The sequence below is a fragment of the Sceloporus undulatus genome, chromosome 2 (genome assembly GCF_019175285.1).
Source record: "Sceloporus undulatus isolate JIND9_A2432 ecotype Alabama chromosome 2, SceUnd_v1.1, whole genome shotgun sequence".
Classification (NCBI taxonomy): Eukaryota; Metazoa; Chordata; class Lepidosauria; order Squamata; family Phrynosomatidae; genus Sceloporus; species Sceloporus undulatus.
In genome coordinates this window covers 156,535,773-156,557,036 of record NC_056523.1, presented here as the reverse complement: position 1 = coordinate 156,557,036, position 21,264 = coordinate 156,535,773, and the positions used below count along the sequence as shown (strand labels likewise).

The window sequence follows — 21,264 nt, the reverse complement described above, 5'->3', positions numbered from 1 at the left end:
GTCTTTTAATGAATTTTAATGTTTTTAACTTTATAAATTTGTTAAAATTGTTTTAAAATAACTTATATTTATGCTTTTATTGAAGTTTTTGTATACTTTGCAATCTGTATTGTTTTTAAATATGTTGCGTCTCATTACTGGGAGAGAGTCAGGACATAAAGGAAATCATCATCATCATCTTGTAATTTATGAACATCAGCAGAGGTTTTTTTAAATATGACTTACCAGGTATATAAATTGTTTTGTTCTCATATATAAGTATAGTGCACCCACTCCATATGCGGGTGCCCCATACGCAGCTTCCGGAAGCCGCGCTGCAATTAAATGAATGGGGCCTGCCGCCACCATAGAATGAGCTTGTGCTTATGTGGAATTTGCCTTACGCGCGCGCGTGTGTGTGTGTCTGGAACGGATCCCCCGCATAAGGAGAGGCTCCACTGTATGAAGAATTTCAAAACTTTTCCCTTCCCACTGGGTGGGGTTTTGAGATTTTGTTGTACATTTTTCACATTTCATAACCTACTTTGTGAAACTTTCATTTGTGTGACAAAAAGGGAGGGTGCAGAAAAAACAAAGCTGTAATCCTATTTGTTAGCCCAAACTAGAGTAGATCTATTCAATCAATTGTTGAATGGTAAGTCAACAAATAGTTAAATTCCAATCATTCCATGAATCTACTCTAGCTAGACCAGCAATCAGATTTAGCCTAATGCTTTTTGCATCAAAATATCTATTTGGTTACAAATGAAACTTTTGAAATAAGTCCTGAAATGAGAAGGATCTTGAAGCAGTTTTATAAATATTCTTTCCAAGAAATTGAAGACTTTTAAAATAAATCAAAATGTTTTTAATTAATTAAACTGAATGAAGTATTGACTTATGGAGGGTGATTAAATGGCAAGCCTAGGGAGCTTATTATTCCATTCCATACATGTTACTGTGCTGTCATCAGGAGCAGGACATTAGCCTGGTGTGGTAGAACTAAATTTTTACAAGGGTTGACTCAATAACAGCTGATAATACTGTATGGCTCAGCTTCAGCCTCCACTATAATTCCCTTAAAATTAACAATACAGGTGGCATGGAGCATGGAATTGACAGGAGCAGGCTGCAGTCACTAAGGCATGTAAAATGACACACAAAAATTGCAGTGTGACATACTGACAAATTAGGCATAGAATAGAAAGCAGTGGTTTGAGCCACTGAGGGAGGTTTGAATAGCACAGATGTTTTTGTATACAGACACACAGAAAAGGGGAATGTTTTGGAGTTTTGGAGCGCCAACACAGACATGTGAGAGGATGGTCTAGGACATGGGAAATTAGAAACAGCAGGGTGCATGTTCGTTTGACAGGGGCATCTTGTTAGTGACATGAACAAGTATAATTCCACCCTATGCCTGCGTGTGTTTTTTTTTTTTTTTTTTTGGAGGGTTGTTAGATAGATTATTTTCCTTTCCCCACCCTTTGCAATGACCACCCCTCCAGGCTCTGTGTCATTATGCTACCCCTGCCCCCCATCCAGCCATTCAGTTGCTAGTGGAGAGCAGAGTGGACTGGAGAAGGATCTGATTATGTTCTTGTAGCCAGCCATGTGCCAATGACATAATCTGCTAAGAACTCTGGAAGACCCCAGTGGATTTTGGTAGGCCATAGAAGCATAGAGTTTGGAGGGCTATCCAATCCAATCCCCTGCCATGCAGGAATATACAATCAAAGCACTCCCAAGAGATAGCCATCCAACCTTTGTTTAAAAACTGTAAAAGAAGGAAACTCCACCACATTGTGAAACAGCATATTCCACTGTTGAATAGCTATTGCCACCAGGAAAGTCTTCCTGATGTTGAGGTGGAATCTCTTTTCCTGTAGTTTGAATTCATTGCTCCATGTCCCAATCTCTGGATCAGCAGAAAACAAACTTGTTCCATCCTCAGTATGAAATCTCTTTCAGTATTTAAACATGGCTATCAGGTTAACCTACCCTTCCCCTTCCCCAGGCTAAAGACATCTAGCTCCTTAATGCATTCCTCATAGGGCATGGTTTCCAGACCTTTCACTATTTTGGTCACCCTCCTCTAGACATGTTCCACCTCATCAACATTCTTCTTGAATTGTGGTGCCCAGAATTGCACATCACATTCCAAGTGAGGTCTGACCAAGCAGAATAGAGTGGTACTATGACTTTCCTCAATCTAGATGCTAAACTCAGCCAGATTCTTCTTTGATCCCATTTGCTCTCTGCCAGCTGTGGAATGGCCATTAGGGGTGGCTATCACAATAACATAGTGAGCTGGTTTTCAGGGGAGCTATAGTGGACTTCTGAATATGGAACTTATAGTATACATGCCACTATGTAGCATCTTGGCCTGGTTATAGGGGTGATGGCATATTGGGAATGGATGTTAGAGGAATTAATTTTTTTACTTATTACGTACTATGTATTATCTCTGCCCCACTTCTGAAAACTAGTGCTTTTCAGGTCAGTAACAATGACAACAGCAGCAACAACAACATCAGCAGAATAGTGAGTCTGGTTTTTCCACCCATATGAATTTGATGTCACTTGACTGCAAGATGTAGCACAAGTTTTTGCCATTTGAAAAGATTTCTTTTCAGAATTTAGTTGCCATCTGCAACTAAAAGAGTTACTTTGTGGGGCACTCTGTTCCTGAAAATGAGCAGGTCTTTAAACCATTCACTCTTGGTGAACAACAACAACAAAGTTACAAGACACATAATACATTTCTGAACATAATAACTGTGTTGTGATGGCAACTCATATTGACCATTGTGAAATAAGCACAGGAAAGTATTAGGAATAGAAAAACAAGTAGGAAGTTCAGATATATAGAAAAAGCCCTTCTGCTTCCACCTGGATAATTTCAAAATGTCCTTGTAATACATGTCAACAAAGGCACCTGGTGTGAAGCATGCCTAGAGGTGCTTCCTTATATTCAAGCTATTTCAAAGGCCCAGTTGTCACATGATGAGAACCCCACAGAGCTGTTCTTTCATAGAAAAAATAAACCTAGCTTAGTTGTAGAAGAAATGTTTTGAAGGCATAAAATTCCACATTCAATCCCTGCCATTTCCAGTTAGGTCTGGGAACTGAAGCCTGCGAGATCCGTTACCAACTAGTGTAGATCAGAGATGAACAACATGTGGCCCTTCAGATATTGTTCAGCTGTAAATCTCATCAGCCCTAGCAGCACAGAGAGGGTTCATGGGTATTTCAGTCCAACACTGGAGGGACAAAGTTGCCCAGTGACAGTTTAATGGTCCTCCATAGACAGTTACTAATGTTCTGATTCAGCTCTCTGGAAAAAATATTTGTCACAGTCATTCTGGAGTCTTACTGCTGTAAGATTCTTTTCAAAGAAGCAATTTAGGTACGGTCTTCGATAAAAATATCCTTTCAAAACCAATAATCAAAATTATTGATTTTAAATATAAAATTAAAATATTCTTCAAATAAAGTTGTAGCATCAAATCTGATGCATTTCTAGCCATGGTTATATTCGCTGACTGGTTCAATTTGGGACATGGATTTGTGAAAATGTGCAATTACATTCTCTGTTGGAAGAACAGCTTGGTTTGATCTAAATGCAAACCAGAACTGATATGTCATATTTCCAGTGACAACAGAAACAAGAAAGGGTCCACTCCCACCTCGCAACCACTCTGAACTCTGGAGAAGTGGTGGATGGCTGGCTACACATGCATCTTGCTGTGCTGCTCAGCAGTGCTGCCGCTCACATGAATTGTTCTCTCTGAGGATAGAGTGGATTCGGTGAATAACAGGCTGTGGATAGAGTGGGTGAGTAACTGGCTGTATGTTATGAAGACAGTCCACACTCGAATCAGGGTCTTTAGACCTGCATTGTGCAGATAGGTTGTGGGGTGGGGGTGGTGTAATTGGCTGATGTAGACATGCTCTCTGTCTTCTGGACAGGGGACTGTAGAATTTGCCAACATGGTGTTTCTTTGGAGATTAGTGCACCGGCTTTTATTCCCGCGCTAGGTGCAGGATGTAAATGCCCAGGGATGAATTCTATTGCACAGTTCACTCCCTGGGCTTCTCTTGGACCTTTTAAAAATGAGAAAATCCCATTCTTTAAAAGATTCAGGAGAGGCCTGGTTCAGATATGAGATGAGTACTGTCTGGAGACAGGGCTATACAATAGAATCCGTCCCTGTGTGTTTACATCCCATGCCTACTGCAGGAATAAAAGCCAGTGAGCTAATCTCCTTTATTGACTCAAATCAGGGACGTAGCCAAGATTTTAGGAAGGGGGGGGGTCCAGACTAAGTGCCACCATTATATTGGGGCTTGGGTGTGGCGACGCAGCAGCACACACCATTCATTTTTCTAACAGAAGGGGGGGTCCGGACCCCAAGACCCCCCCCTTGGCTACGTCCCTGCTCAAATGGATTTTCTGTCAATGGCTGCTGGCCATGATGACCACATATGATCTCAAGTATCAGAGGCTCAGATACTGTATGAAGGTGAAAGATCATAAAGTTCCACCAGTGTACTTGTCCTTGGAGTCCAGGCTGCTAAGGAGAATCAGTAGCCTAACTCTGGTTATAGCTGCATAAAGCCAAAATGGGATTCTGAGGGGAGGCAGTATGTCTCTGTATACTAGTTGTTGGGGAACACAAGCAGGAGCTCAGAAAGCTCACACCATTCTTGTGGATTTCCCATAGATTTTCCATTGGAGTGATCATTGTGAGAAACAGGATGCTGAGCTAGATAGAGTGATGCTTCCTGAGAAGCTGGAGAAAATATGACCATGCAAGCCATGCACTCTGGCCCTGTACATACTGGCAAAAAGCGCTGGCCTGTGGGCAGAGCCAGGGCTGAGCGTCCCCATGCTCAAAGCCCTTATGCCACCACCAGGGTGCCATGATGACACACCTCTGGCACTGCGTCCAAACGGTGCAGCCCCGAAGGGGCATATACATGCTGCTCCGTCGTGGTTATGACACCCTTTAAAGGGCATACAAAGGAGCCATTTTTTCAAGTTTCTTTTTGTCCTCTCTAGAGGTCAGAATGGTGTTGTGGCATGCGGTTGCCATGCCACCGATCCAGGGCAAAAAGGGGCGGCGTCCTGCTGTCCCTTTTGCCCCCTGTGTGTCTTTTTTTCAGAACAATTGACAAGACTGTCTGTCTTCTTTCCCACAGCAATTAACATTCCATTATGAAAGTATCAGATAAAGTATCACAGGGTGTGGATGTATCTCTGGCATATAGCTATGACATGTCTTCTAGTGCAAGTCCCAGATGCAGTTCTTCACTAACTTTCTTTCGGAAGAAAGCAATGGTTAATTTTAGCAATTTTCTTACCTCTGTGAGAAAGTCTTCTAAAACCACACTATTTGAAATTTGGTACTTATGGTACTCTCTGCAAAATTTGCACATGGCTATTTTGCACAAATCCCAACAATTATTTTGGTGCAGGAAACAGCATGTTTTGCAGAGAATAATATTTCTGTGTACAGAAGTAGAATGGTTCTGTGAAGATGTACAAACTGTGTTGAACAGTGGTCCCCCATATTTTTTGGCTTCTGCCCACTTTCCTCTTGGGCAACAATCCGAGCATCCCCCAAGGCCTATTTCTTGATATCTGGTCTACTGTTTGTGCACCAGTCAGCCGGCCAACAGCATCTACCTCAGCCATGCTTAGGCTCACCAAGTTGAACTGGGACTCTTCTGCCTTAGCTTCTTGTGTGTGAATACATCAGTGGCTCAGGCCTTCTCCTCCCTCTCACCCATGACAGCAAAAAGAAGGTCACCTGGCCAGCTGCTTGTCTGATGCTCCCAGGGTGAGCAATTGCAAAGGGAGCAGTGACCAAGCAACTGATTAAGCACTGACTGAGCTGCTTCTTGCCTATGCCAGCCTTGTGGCAACAGCTAGCATGAGCAAGAGGCTGTTCAAGTGCTGCTCACAAGGCGAAATTCAAAGAGAGAAGTTTCTCCTCAGCAAGGAAAGACTTTCAATCCTTTGCTGAGATGGAGAGGAGTGCAGCCAGCTCCCCACTTTTCTTCCTGGCAAGGAAGGACTTTTAATCTGAGAGAGGCAAGAGAAACAAATTACTCTTTTGAAGACTCGACCCATCCAGTGTGGGGAGGGGGCTGCCGCAGCGAAGCCTAGAGAGGCATGCTCATCCTTCTCCTTTGCCATGGTGGTGGCTTCTTTCTGAGAAGTGGCAGGAGGGCCTGATCAGGTGTCACTCCTCTTCTAAGGTGTCTTCCAGGGTGGGTCATACTCCTGGCACCCCCCCTAGTGACACCCATTACCCTACCCCTCCATTCCCCAAGATGTGCCTTTCCCACACAGCTTCAAGTCATCCCCTCCACATTGTTTCTTTTGCTACCTCTTCTTTAGGCCTGTCTGACCTAAAGAAAGCAGGAACAGCAAAGTTCCAACTTGCCAGTCAAGTCCTGACAAAGTTCAGAAAGCTTAAGCTGGGTCTCAAATGTGATTGCTCTTTTTTCACCTCTGCTTTTTCCCCATTGCCACATTCCCCAACTCTTCATTTACACCAGGATTTTAAAGGCTGCTGGTTCCCCTTCTTTTTTGTGCATCAATATTTTGACAGAACCCCCCTGCCACCTTTTTCCTCACCACCCCTTTTTTCTGCATAAAACAGGCATGTATGAATTTTGTGTAGATTAAGTCCCAAACTGCAAAGATTATTGTTAGCCCAGGTTTCATCTTGTCAGGGTTTCTCAACATTTTTTTAAAAGAGCCAACACCATACTCCCCCCCCCCCCCCCTTTTTTTTTTTTTTTACAATTTTCCAAATATTTTCAAATATTCTTTTCATGCCTGCCACTAACCCACCTTTTTAATGCAGAAGCTTTCCAAGTTGTCTATTTCTGGGTTGCAGATACGTGCATTTTCCTTTATCTGGATGCACTTTGACCAGCATTCTCAATGCCTTCCTGAGTGTGTAAATTGGATGCACACTGTTAAAACTCACTAGCAGGATGTGAGCCTCCACTTTGGCATCTTACACATTCTTGAACACTACACTCATAAAATGTAATGTTAGCTAATGTGAAAAAAGACAGTAGGGCAATGTGGGAGAGGCGAAGGGTGGCAAGCCACATATGTTAGCTTGAGCTTCTTGAAGGAAGGTCATGGTAAAAATACATGGTAGATAGAGACTTTCCCCTCATGATCAGAGGAGCACCTATTTTTTGAGGAAAGAGCTGAAATCCAGTAGAAGAGGTGAAGCAATGATTCCCTTTCATCGTCTCTTTCTCCTACAGTCCCCAGTGCCACCAAACCAGAGTGGGAAGGGGTACTAGGGAATGTAGATGGAAGAGGAAATGAAGAAAAGTACCAGTGTGTCCCCTTTGTTTACTGCTAACAGAATCAAATATCTCTGGACTCAACCTATAATAAAGGAATCCATCTGCTGATATTGTTTCTGGATCATCGGTCTCCCCCTGCCCACCTGTCAGCAGTTTGAAAATTAAAGATGAAAAAGGTGATTGTATGGAGTCACCTACCTGCTGCAACAAAAAGGATCCCAGCGCTGAGGATGATGTTGTTCTTGCTGCTGTAAATCCTCCCAGCTCCAATGCAGAGCCCTCCCAGTAAAAGTAATATTGTGCTTAGGATAGGAAATACGCTGGAGGCACGGACGATTCCTGGGGGAGAAAAAGAGAGGGAAAGCTGGAAGAAACCTGGTCACCCTGACAATCAGTTCTGTAACTTCTTTATCAAATTTAATTCTGTAGCAATTACAAAGCCTATTGTCACCACCCTATACAAGGTGCTAATTTATTTATTATTAAAATTTACACTGAGCCCCTCAAACCCATTATTAGGGCAGCTTAGAATAAAATATTAAATACATTGACAAGAGTTAAATTACAAAAGCAGCATGACAAATAATGCCGGATGAATCTGAATACAGTACAAGCTTTAAAAGGTTGATAAAATGTTATTGTATTTCAATAAATGCTTGGAGCAGAGGCCGGGACCCTGAGTAATAGGTGTAACAAAAAGGAAGTGGCATAAAAGCAATTTGGCTTCTGTTTGCTTTTTTAAAAATGTGTTTTGCAATTTCTGCCAGGAAATTTGGAATGATTACCATAATCAGCTTTCCAAAGCCACTGTGTGTGGAAACATATTCTGACAAGCTACCAGCTAAAGAGGTTATAAAGAATAACCCATAAATTAATGCAGGGAAGAGCAATGAAAAATGTATGAGCAGGCTACTGGCTGTATAATGCCACACAGGCAGCATTAGAAGCAGCCCCTTGATACATGCCAATTTAGATAATTAAGCCCAATGCCTCTATGACAGGTATCCTGAAATCTGCCCCACCTCACTTACTCATCTCCTGTGCTGAAATTATACATGTGGAACACTCACTCTGGCTTTTAAGAAGAAAGATGTTTACAAGACATTTGTAAGTAGTATTTGATTCTACCACCACCCCCTCTGTGAACAGCACTTAAGAATCTTTTGTCTCTCGTTCATTTACAGAGTTTGTAATGAATTCAACAATGGCACTGGGAGGGGGGCACCAGAGAGGAAGGGGCTGAAAGGCATAGGCAAAAGCCAAATAAAATGGAGGTGACTGAAGGGGAGCCAAGAGAATGAACACAGACAAAGAGAAGAAAAAGAGAGGATTGCTGATACGGGAAAGGTTGGCAGAGGGCAACATGGCAGCCTTTGAAGGATGAGATAAAATAAAATTTGAAGCCTAAGAATTTGACCGTATCACAAGAGATCAATGATCTGAGGGCATTCTCTTGCTTGTTCTCGGTTTCTTTTTTGGTGGATTTTGCTACAGGGTAATTGGCATCTTTTTCTCTGTTACCCTAAAGGATATACTGCAATTACTCCAATAAATGATTACGGATTCTCAAGAGAACTGCCTCAGTCCAGGGCTCAAGGGAAGGCTCATAGTTACAATCCCCTAGAGGCTAAGCAGCAGAGCCATCTCACTTCTGCTTCCCAGAGTAAAAGATGTTGTATAACAAAAGGCCCAGGGGTGTTTTCAGCTGGCCCCAAATGACTGCAGGCCATCTTGACAAAGGGACTATTTCATGTCTTGCTTCTTCTCTTCTGGCAGTTGCTGCATCTGACCGTTTTTGTTAAAGGAAAAGATCCATTGTGAACTTTGTACACATTCCCAACCCCCCTCTTCTTATGTTTTCTGGATATAACCAACTTAGTTGGTAAATGAAAGAGGGCTTTTCCAGAAAAGTGCTCAGAAACTTCAGATGGCCCAAAGAGCTGCAGCCAGGTTAACTGCAGTTGGTTATAGGAAGCATACAACTTCCCTGTTGCAACAGCTGCACTGGCTGCTGGTCCATTTCTGGGTACAATTCAAAGTGCTATGTGGCTTGAGTCCAGGTTATCTGAAGGACTGTATATCCCTGTATCAGCCCATTAGGGTTTTAAGATCATCTGCAGAGGCCCTTCTTTCTGTCTCACCACCTTCCCAGGCACATTTGGTGGGAACAAGGAAGAGGGCCTTCTCCCAGACTTTGGAACTCCCTCTCTAGAGAGGCCAGGATGGGCCTATCCTTGCTGTCTTTCCAGCAGCAAATTAAAACATTAGTATAGTTTTTTGTGGGTTTTTCGAGCTATGTGGCCATGTTTTAGAAGAGTTTATTCCTGACGTTTCACCAGCATCTGTGGCTGGCATCCTCAAAGAATGCTGGCATGGAAGAGAGTAGGGTATATATTATATATACTGTGTGACCCTGGGTAGGGAGGAGTGATTTCCATGTTAATCTGTGTATTGTTTTGTTGTTGATGGCAAGGCCTCAGGGTGGGAGGATATGCAAAGAGGATTAGTAAACTGTTTATATTTGTTAGAAATCTGTAAAACAAGGGCTCTGCTGTGTTTAACATTCCTGTCATGACAAAATTATACTCAAGAATACAACTGAGACTCCCCAAAGTATTAAAACTGCTGTCACAATGTTTGTGTAAGAGATGGAAATCTGGATTGTGAGCCTGAAGGCAATCTCTCTCTCTCTCTCTCTCTCTGTGTTTTAATCTTTGTATAGCACCTAGCATTTGTAAGTACTTTATAAATAATCATAATAAGAAACCTGTAATGATAAGGGTGAAGCAGGATGGAGCAGATTTCTTCCATGAAAGTAATCCATGGGTTCTAGAATGTAATCTTTCATGAGGATGATTGCTGCCATGCAAGCCCCTGCCATGGAAATGCTATGAGCAAGTTGGCAGGATTCCAGAAGCCACATGGACCTGGAGCTACAAAAGGTTGTATAGTAGTTCTGTTTTGTGATGCATTCTAGCCCAGCCAGTTTCTTCTGAATAATATTGTATAACATTAGTTATATATATGCATGTTTCGCGAGCCACATGCCTGTAAAGATCCCAGTGAAGGGATAAACTATATAATTGGTCTTTCACATTTGCAGCTTTGACATTTGCAGCTTTGATTATTTGCAGTTTTGATTAATATGCTCTCTCTAGGAATCTCTAGGTCCTCCAGATCACCTCTGCCAGAAGGTGACCACAGAGTTGTGCTGGAGATCCTAGAAGTTCCTAGAGAAAACATTCCTCTAGGCATTTGTTGGTCTTCCAGCATGATTCAATGAGCAACTTCTGGCAGAGAGTTGCACTGCAGGATTTGGAGATTCCTACAGAGGTGTTTGTTCTCTCAGGTAAAAATAATAGTTTTTCTTTTATTTGCAGTTTTTCCACATTCATGGGGGCTCTTCACCCCTCACCTCAGCAAATGTGGAGTGACCATGGTATATCCATGACAGAATGTGGCAGCTATGTGTTCTCCTCTGTTTTCTTCTAGACTACAAGAAACAAACCAGATTAGTAACTAAGGGCAGGAACAGATAGCTCATTAAAGATGCTTTCTCGGTATCTCGATGATGCCTGGAAGTCACCTAGACAGGGGCGGCTTCAAGACACTCTGGAGGTGCAGCGTTTACACACTGCATGCTGCTGGAGCATCTTCAAGCCACCATGGGGCTGTGGCAGGGTTGGGAAAGCTGGTTCTTTCCTGACCCAAATAGGAGCAGATCTTTTCTGTTCCCATTTGGGCTGGGTGCAAAGTGGTTTGCCATGTCCCCAATCTGTCTTCAGCTTGAAGCCTCCCCTTCTTGCCGGTCTGTTCCAGCCCTAAGTTTTGTTGTTGTGGTTTGCTGTCAAGTAATTTCTGACTTACAGCAAGCCTAAGGCAAACCTGTTACATGATTTTCTTGGTAAGTTTCTTTAGGAGTTTGCTATTTCAATCCTCTGAGGCTGAGAGAGTTTGACTTGCCCAAGGTCACCCAGTAGGTTTTCTTGGCCAGACAGGGATTTGACACCTGGTCTTCCAGAGTCATTGTCCAATGCTCAAACCACTACACCAGGCTGGCTTTCTTAGTGACTAAGGATTGCCATCAGTTCAGTCCATCAGGGCATGCAAGTGACATAAGCTAACTACATATTCCAATGCTTCAGTATTTGCAGCCAACATCACAAGTGAATGAAGATTGCTTCCAGTGTAGTTGCACCTGCTACAATCAAAATGAGAAATTGGATTCACTTTTCATGATGTCCAACACCAGCTTTTTCACTCAGGCTGCTTCTGAAATCATACTGCAATCTAATGAATACATTTCAGGATGGTAATAAGTGGTCTAATGCTGGCTGAGCCTTTGTGTAGGCAAGGGAAGATCATCTCTTTTTTCAAGGATCACAGGCATACCTGTAGTATGAAAGATGGAATAGGTCATATTTGTGCTCCAGCACACACAGGAACCATAGCTGTATTTGTCATTTTTAGTTTATGTAGCTAGCAGAATAGATGGTAAAAAGGAAAGACTACTTGAAACCTTTACCAGAGTATTATTCCCATAATGCAAAGATAGAGCAGTAGGTGTCGGACTGGAAGAATAAAGAATTGATGTGGTCAAGAGTACTGGCTGTGCTATTAGGCAGAGTGAGGCATACATAAGACAGCAATTTTTAATCAATCAATCATCTATGGCATGACAATATTTTTAAAAATATCCAAAAAGCAAACCTTGATTTTGCCATTTTATATAAGGGACACCATTTTATTACTCCACTACATATAATGGGGCTTGAGCATCTACAGATTTTGGTATCCAAAGGGGTCCTGGAACAGACCCCAGTGGATACCAAGGGCCATATGTAATGGAGAAGGCTTGTGGGGCAGGTCCAATATATTCTCTTGGTATAAATTGTACAAAATTGGTAGCCAATTATTAGTTGGCAACTAACACAAGAAGGGAATACATTTTCTTTCCTGGTGTAGATGAATCAGAGCAGCAGAAGTTCTGAGATCTTCTGATGAGGCAGACAGATGTGTTGTCCTTACAGATTCTTGCCCAAAGCAGCCAGTCAGGTCTGCCTATTAATTAAGCTACTCCCAATTCACTGCTTCTTAAAATTCATTTTTCGTTGTCCCCATTCTGCAACATTTCAAGTTCTACATGTTTGTTTTTAATGGGGTGACCAAATGTGTAAACTTTCAAAGAAGGTGTCATGTCCAATTTGTAAAATGACCCTTCCCCCCCTTTTTAAAAACCTTTTCTTTGCACACTAGCATTTTTTTCACTGCTGCTGTAAACTGCTGCTTTTTCACTGAATTCTTTACCTTGGCTCCAAAATCTCCTTCTTAGTGTTGGAAGACACCACAAGGGCCATCCAGCCCAACCCTCTGCCAAGTAGGAATATGATCAAAGCACTATAAGTGCATATGTGATTAGCATGTTTTGTCTTGGGCAAGAACCTATTTAAACATTGGCAGATTGTAAAGCAACCACAATGTATCCAGAGATGCAATGCCAGCTGTCTGGCTCACTGGTGCAATTTTGCTCCCCCAGCTACTAACTGGCTATGGCATGTTGGGCACATGGGAGAGAAAGAGGATCCTTTGCCATCCAAAATCATACAGGTGGAGGGGGAAAATGACAATGATTTTCAGTCATTTGGAGCTAATGGAGTTGAAATTCAAATGCTTACTTGGAGTTAAGGGAGTAAAGTGACTAGGTTTACGGATGATCCTTTCAGAATGGAAGAAACACAAGGGGACTGTGAGTGTTTCAAAAAGATTTCTTCACACTGGGTAGACAAAAGCCTCACTACGTATTGCTTCAAAGATGTAGCTGACAGCTATATTTCCCCCTACTTTATGCAAAATTAAATGTGGAGAGCCCAGTCTAAATTGGGACTATGATAGGAAGGAATGGGGCTTAAACCATCTGACCCTCATTGCCTTAAGCACAGCAAGGGGCAGACAACAGTTCTTACAAGTTAAAGAAGGAGGGGGGAGATGAATTGTTCTCCATGGTATTCACACTCATTCCTTCCCCCGCCATTGTTTTCCCTTTGTGAAATGAATTTCACAGATTTTTGATGCATTACAAAATACTGCAAAACCTGTAAATGGTAGATGGAACTACATGGGAATGCCTAACAAAATGCCTAGTCCTGCATCAAATTCTTGCTTTTCAATAATGCTTAAATGATATGTGGAGAACTTTATACAAGGTTGCGATTTTGGGCACCAGTGTCGTGCTCAATGATAATAATGGGACATTTACTTCTTTGTTAGATAAACTGTCACATGTTGTTTTCAGAATTTGATAATTTGATTTTTCAGCTCCCCCCATGTTTACTAAACAAAACCCCCTACTCTATGCTGACCTGGTATCAATTTGACTAAAGTCTAAATGTGTAGTATGAAAGGTAATTGTTCTGTCCTTGTATATAATGAACACTATTATCAACTGACAATTATGTCTCATAGCTTTGGAATGGAATATAGGGCTTATGGAAAGTCTAATTTTCTAAATGTTTTCTGCTTTACAAGAATAGTATCTTCAATTGTGAGTAAATGGTAGACCCATTCTCCAGTTCTTGCTATCATTATTGAGTGGAATGTGTAGATCTTATTACAATATATATCCACAGGCCTGTATACCCACAGGCAAGAGAATCTGTTCTCTCCCTCATCCCACATTAAATTACATTTCTCCCTAGCCCTTAATCTTGAATCCTGAAGACTCCTAAAAGGATTGAGAGCGTAAGGAAGGCATTTGGTTCTATTTTAAAGCAATCATAAGGGCCGGTGACCTACTGAAGAATTAGTTGCTAATCTCTGTACTGTTTCATCACCGCAATATCCCTAAAACTGTGACACAGCATGTCACTGTCTGCATGTCATTGGCCATATACTTAAATATTTATAGACCTATATCAATGCAGAATACAATTTCTATCTTCAAGAGAGCACAGTATTGTTAATTAACATCTTGCTCTCAGTTGTTAAAATTAAATGATGAGAGACAAGGCAGATAGTATCACATTTCAACCATTCACATAATTTTAAGCACTAAAGAAAATGGGATGGATTATTTGTCATTATTAACCACACATCACAACTGTTCTAAATTTAATATTCAGTGTTGTCTTGAACATCTTCCAGTTCCACTTTTTATTCTCCATTGGTATAAATGTATGAATGAATTCCCATAGCAGCCAGTGTTGATGGTAAGCTGCAAAATCCAAAACTTTCAATCTCACTTTACCCTTTATGCATTTCCAGTATGAATTCAGACGGTTAGAATTTTGATGACTAAATTAAAATCTTAAACTATATTGCATCCAGACTGCTGATATCAGACAGTAGTGTCACTATGAATGTGTGGGAGTTGTGGACTGCACTGGGTAACACCATCAGAGGGGGTGACACTAGGCAGTATTGAGATGTCCCAAGGCCCATCCCCCAGAAAGAAGGGGGGACCCATGGGGGGGGGTAAGGATGAGAGTGAAGCCATGGACCTTTCTGCCCCCTTTTGCAGCCTCCCCTTCCTGATCTGTTTGGCTCCTTTCTGTCCACTGGGAGGGAAGGGTGGGTGGAGATCTTTTGTAATTAAAAAAACTGTTCTTGTTCAGGGTGGCACCCCATCTTTACTGTAGTGGAGGTGGGAATGGTAGCAGCAGGATGTTGGATTCCCTGGAGTGAAACCCTCCTCCCCATCTGCAATCCCACCCCAGGAAGTCCATGAGTTATCACACTGTATGATACCAACCTTAGTGATGCCACTGGTATTAGATAAAGACCACCAGTACACATATTAAATCCAAGCATCACATCCAACTGAGTAATTCTAAAAAGAAATAAATCCTAAGCAACTCCTGCCCCTGCTTCCGATGCCTGTTTAAAGACATGTCTGATTATTTCACTTACGAAGAAGGTATTCTGAGCTATCATGGTCGTAGTCATTGTCTTCAGGGAAGTGGTTGATCCGAAAACAGTGTCCTTTATATATCCCTGGAAAGGAATACAAACACCAGATTAGCATACACTTGGACGAAAAGCCTTTCTGATGACTCCTCCTTAATTTACATGAAATGATGAGGATTTGTTTGGTAGTTCCCTCATCTTTGAAAAACTACTAAAGACTACTACTCTTACTAGAACAGTAGTGGGGACCAGAGGTTTTTGGATTGCAACTCCCATGATACCTCACCATTGAATATGCTGGCTTGGGCAGGTAAGACACTCCCGTCCAAAAGCATTCAGCAGCTATATGTGTATCTAATTGGCTCTTGCTGAGTGCTGGATGATTATCTCTTCCAGCATGACTTACTCAATGTTTTTAAAAAAATAAATTTCCACTGGTAATGACAGAATGATGAAGACCCATTTGCAAGATTAAATCCACATATATGCACATCTCTTCTTTCTGTTGTATCTTGAGTCCGCCTCCCAAGCAGCATCTCACTTCCTATTGTCACACGTAAGAACGAAAACAATGTACAAAGTCACAAAATGGACACAAACAAATGCCCTTTTAATGAAAGTAACTACATTAGTATTTTCAGCCTTGTTTTCCCAAGAAGTTTTTTTTAAAAATACACTACTCACTAACCGGCCGATTCATCCCATCACTTTCAAGAGATCCAGTATTTAAAATACAGTCCCTAGGGATGAAAGCAGCCTTGCCTGCAGAAAACCTTCCTGATGGAGAGTGGAAGCCCATTTCTGATTCCTTATACTAGTGGAATCATATACAGGTTGAGTCTCCCTTATCCAAAATGCTTGGGACCAGAAGTATTTTGGATTTTAGATATTTATGGATTTTGGAATGTTTTCCAGCTGTCCACTTCTGCCTTCTAAATGCGCGACCAGGGGCACCACAACCACCTCCTTGAAGGCAGACATAGATGGCTGGACGGTTCCCTGGAGACCTCCTGTAACCAGGTCCTTTATATAAAATAAAATGGTACAGTATTTGTGGGCTGCAGAGAGATGTGGCTGGAGAGAGCAACTTGGAGGCTGTTGCTGAGGCCACTCTTCCTGCATCCTATTGCCTCCCAGCTCCTGGTGCCGCTTGCTTCCTCTCAGCCTGCCTCCCACCACCTTCCCTTGCTACCACTGCCACCCCAGTCATCAGGAACCGCAGTCTATTTTTCATGCATTTTTTTAAAAACAGATTTTTGAAATCTTATGTCTCTCCCCAGCTGTGTCTCTCTGCAGCATCACACCTCTTGTGTCTTCCTCAAGCCCACAAATACTACACCATTTCATTTTATATAAGAGAGCTGATTACTGTACAGGAGATTTCCAGGGAGCCCTATAGCCACCCGCTTCTTCCTTTGAGGTGGCGGCACTCCTGGTTGTTTGTTCACATCAAGTTTTGGGTTTAAGTAAAGAACCACCTCTTTTTTCCTTTTCTCAGAGGATGAAACAAAATTCTGGTCCAATTTTTGGTTTCTTACATCCCCCATTTAATATGGGTTTCCTGTAAACAATATATATTACATTTTTGTTGTTCCAAATAACGAAAAAATCTTTTTGCATTTTATAACTCTATTTATTCCTTTGACATTCCATGATAGAAATTTAAGAGAGTTAGACATCTTCTAGGATGGGGTCTCTTTCTTCTAAATCTAATTCTGAATTGAAACTTCGTTCTCCTCCTCCTCCTCCTTCACTGATTACAAGTCCTCCCTCTTCGCTTTTATGTTTTTCTTAGTTTGCTTGGTCCAGTTCCATTTCAAGGTCTTGTTTAGGATCTTGTCCTTGTTCCACAAAGTCATCTTGATTGTGGTCACACTTATTATCTTTTTCCTTATTAAATCCATTGTTTTTTTTCATTCATTTTTTCCACTGATCTATTTTTATGATAAAAATATCTCGACTGGAATCTTTGGGTTGTTTCTTCCTCTTTTCTTCATTCCATTAGGCCTGGGAAGCCAGCAGCCAAGCACCGGCTTCTAAGGGGCCTTCGGAAGCCTGTTAGAAGCTGGCGCGTGTGTGCGCGCACACTGCCAGCTGCTGGCTTCTGAGAAAGAGGGGTAGCCTTATACGGTGAGTATATCCTAAACTCTATTTCTTTATTATAAAAGTTGGAGGTCATCTTATACGCCCGGTCGTCTTATACGCCGGAAAATACGATAATTCTTTCTGAATTCTGTACTTCTTTTCCCTGGACAGTAATCTATGAACCTGGATCAGCAATAGAACTGTACGTCCATACCGAAAATGGCATAACACCCACAACTATATCTAAGACCCTCAGGTTAGTTTGCAAGGCAGGCTGTAAGGTTACTCTGTTTTTGGAGTGATGGGAGTGACAAAGGGCCTTTGGAGGGGCTGAACCCCTCTCCCTGGCCAGTATCTGTCACCATAAGGAGTTGTCTCACTCTTGTCTAATGGTAGGGCTAGCCCTATAGTGTCATGAAGTTCCTGCCACAAAGCATTTCACATGAAGCCACAATGGAGACTTAACATTTTACTGTTGTTGTTATTGCTGTTGTTGTTGTTGTTGTGTGCCTTCAAGTCTTTTCCAATTTATAGTGACCCTAAGGTGTTTTCTGGGGTTGAGAGTATGACTTGCCCAAGGTCACCCTGGTAGTTTCTGCAGCCCATCAGAGAAACAAACCCTGGCTTCCCAGAGTCCTAGTAAAATGCTCAAAGCACTGCATCACACCATTACTCCCCCCCCCTTTACAACTATTGAAAACAGTTTTAAAAATGAAAATCCCGTGTTGCAATTAATTTTATTTTTGAACTGTGTTTCTGATAGTCTTTGAGCATTTGGGACTTTCAGTTCTAGCTCAAGATGTGAACTCAGTCAATGCCATGACTGCTTTATGTGGATTTTAGGTGCACATGGCCAGGCTACAGCTGTGGATTTACTTTGCTGCTTGCAATAATGGTTGTGAGAAGCTGCTAATCCCAGGGATTTCCAGAGTCTTTTGTGGGTTTACTAAACACAGTCTCAGATTGGCATGTGGCTGTTTTAGCTCCGTCGCTGCCGGGCTTTATTCATGACCATGTGTTCCTGTCTCTCTGCACACAGTATAGCAAATACTATCAGCCAAGTAACACCAATAGGGTGTGTAAAATGAAGCACCAGGGATTGTCACAAAATATAGCAAGAGTAGCACAAATGAAAAGGTTTAGAATCATAGAATCATAGAGTTGGAAGAAACCACAAGGGGCATCCAGTCCAACTCCCTGCTATGCAGGAAATCACAATCAAAGCATCCCCGACAGATGGCCATCCAGCCTCCTCCAAAGAAGGAGACTCTACTACACTCTGAGGGAGTTTGTTCCACTGTTGAACAGCCCTTACTGTAAGGAAGTTCCTCCTAATGTTGAGGTGGAATCTCTTTTCCTGCAGCTTGCATCCATTGCTCTGGGTCCTAGTCTCTGGAGCAGCAGAAAACAAGCTTGCTACCTCCTCGACATGACATCCCTTCAAATATTTAAACAGGGCTATCATATCACTTCTTAACCTCCTCTTCTCCAGGCTAAACATCCCCAGCTCCTTAAGTTGTTCCTCATAGGACATACTGTAGTTTCCAGACCCTTCACCATTTTAGTCACCCTCCTTTGGACATGCTCCAGTTTCTCGACATCCTTTTCAATTTGTGGTGCCCAGAACTGGACAATTTATTCCAGGTAGGGCCTGACCAGAGCAGAATAGATTGGCACTATTACTTCTCTTGATCTAGACACTATACTTCTATTGATGCAGCCTAAAATCGCATTGGCCTTGTTAGCTGCTGCGTCACACTGTTGACTCATGTTCAACTTGTGGTCTACTTGGACTCCCAGATCCCTTTCACATGTAGTTTCATTCAGCCAGGTGTCCCCAATCCTATATCTGTACATTTCATTTTTCCACACTAAGTGCAGTACCTTACATTTCTCCGTGCTGAAATTCATTTTGTTAGCTTTGGCCCAGCTTTCTAATCTATTAAGGTCATTTTGAATTTTGATCCTGTCCTCTGGGGTATTAGCTACTCCTCCTAGTTTGATTTCATCTGCAAATTTGATAAGTATGCCCCCAATTTTGTCCTCGAAGTCATTGATAAAGATGTTGAACAGCACTGGGCCCAGGACAGGACCCTGTGGGACCCCACTGGTCACTTCTCTCCAGGATGAAAAGGAGCCATTGTTGAGCACCCTTTGGGTTTGGTTGGTTAACCAATTACAAATCCATGTAGCAGTTACCTTGTCTAGCCCATATTTTACAAGCTTGTTTGCAAGAATGTCATGGGGAACCTTGTCAAAGGCCTTACTGAAATCAAGATATACTATATCCACAGCATTCCCTTCATCTAACAAGCTGGTAATTTTATCAAAAAAAGAGATTAGGTTTGTCTGGCATGACTTCTTTCTCTGAAACCCATGTTGACTTTTTGTGATTATGGCATTGCTTTCTAGATGTTCACAGACTCTTTGTTTAATTATCTGCTCCAGAATCTTTCCTAGTATTGATGTCAGACTAACTGGATGATAATTGTTAGGATCTTCTTTTTTCCCTTTTTTGAAGATGGGGACAACGTTTGCCCTCCTCCAGTCTGCTGGCACTTCTCCTGTTCTCCAGTTCTCAAATATTATTGCCAATAGTCACAGGATCTTTAGCCTCCTGTCCTCCCCAATCTACAATTCAGGAGATTACTACACACAGATTTTAAAGTTTTAAAGCTTCTTAAAAAGCTTTTTAAAAAAGACATCTTGGGTCCCACCTTGGGAGAAAGGCAGCAAATAAATAAAGTAAATAAATAAAACCATGATTATAGCCAGAAAAAAGTGGCTATCGCATGATAGTGCCTCTGACCGTAGCTGCTACATTCCCAAAGCATGGTAAGGGCATCCCTTTTCACTGATGGGGGAAACCTCCAGGTGTGCAACATTTCTGTTGATATTGGCAGTCACATGATGTCACAGTCCCCTCCTCTCCTCCTGTTCTACTCCCCCCTCGCTATTTCCAAGCAACCTGATTGCCCTTTTTTCTATTTTCTTTTCCTCTGCCCCCCCCCCAACAACTGCAATCATGGTAGCATAGCTCCAAAAATGTGTGAAATAGTTAAAATACAAAAATAATTTAATATGTAATAAAATAACTGAAACACATGCTGAGCAGGGAGGAAGGGTTAAGGGGGAGTCAGGAAGAGGGTGCAATGGCAAAAGTGGCATCAGTTGTGAGACTGCAAAGATGTGTGATAAGGGCTACTCAGAAACTGATATCTTTATAATTTTTAAAACTGATGCGCTTGCTGCAAGAACAGGACTCATGTGCAGTGGCATTACTAGGGTGTGTGGGGGGTGTGGGCTGCATCAGGTGATACCCTAAATAGAGGTTGACACCACTTGGCAAAAACAGGCAGTGGCATTCACCGGCTTCCCTTTTAAAATGCTTTAAGAGATTATTTGAGTGGGGTCAAACGCAGTGTTTTGCTCCAAATGCTCTCTCAGAGTCACAAGAGGAGCAATAATGCCTCTTTAGGTGTATATTAGGGAATACTTGGCCCTTTAAGATATATTTTCATTTCAACTCCCAGAAGATCCAGTTAGCATGGTCAACAGTAAAGGATTACAAGAGCTACTATAATCCAAAACATTTGGAGAGCCAAAGTCTCCCTATTCTTGTCTTGATGTTATGAAAGGCACAATGCTGCTACTGAAACGGCATTCTCTCCCACCTGTAGAATATATCACAGCAGATTGCCTTGGCACAATTATAGTATGGCTCCACTTTATATCAATGATTGGTTGACTGGGATAGAAAAATGCCTGAAGTGGTGATGCCATGGGGTTACAAAAGGTACATACAAGGCATATTACAAAAAGGTGAGAAATAGTAAATTAATATCTTTTTTTTAATGGCTTGTTTTCCCCTCTCCAAGTCACTTAAAATATTCTGAGGCCTGCAATCACAGCTTCTGAAAGGCTGGTATTGTGGCCATTCAGCTGTTCACAATA

The 21,264-nt window shown here is 42.0% G+C and overlaps 1 protein-coding gene across 1 annotated transcript in view; it reads right to left on the bottom strand.

The window, feature by feature from the left end:
* Positions 1-21,264, bottom strand: part of CACNG4 (calcium voltage-gated channel auxiliary subunit gamma 4) — a 123,840-nt gene that overhangs the window by 11,076 nt on the left and 91,500 nt on the right. Inside the window, exons 2-3 of the mRNA XM_042447386.1 lie at positions 15,229-15,312; positions 7,522-7,662 (exon numbers count right to left, since the gene is read on the bottom strand). Of these exons, the coding sequence (XP_042303320.1) occupies positions 7,522-7,662; positions 15,229-15,312 (225 nt within the window). The remainder of the gene's footprint in view (positions 1-7,521; positions 7,663-15,228; positions 15,313-21,264) is intronic.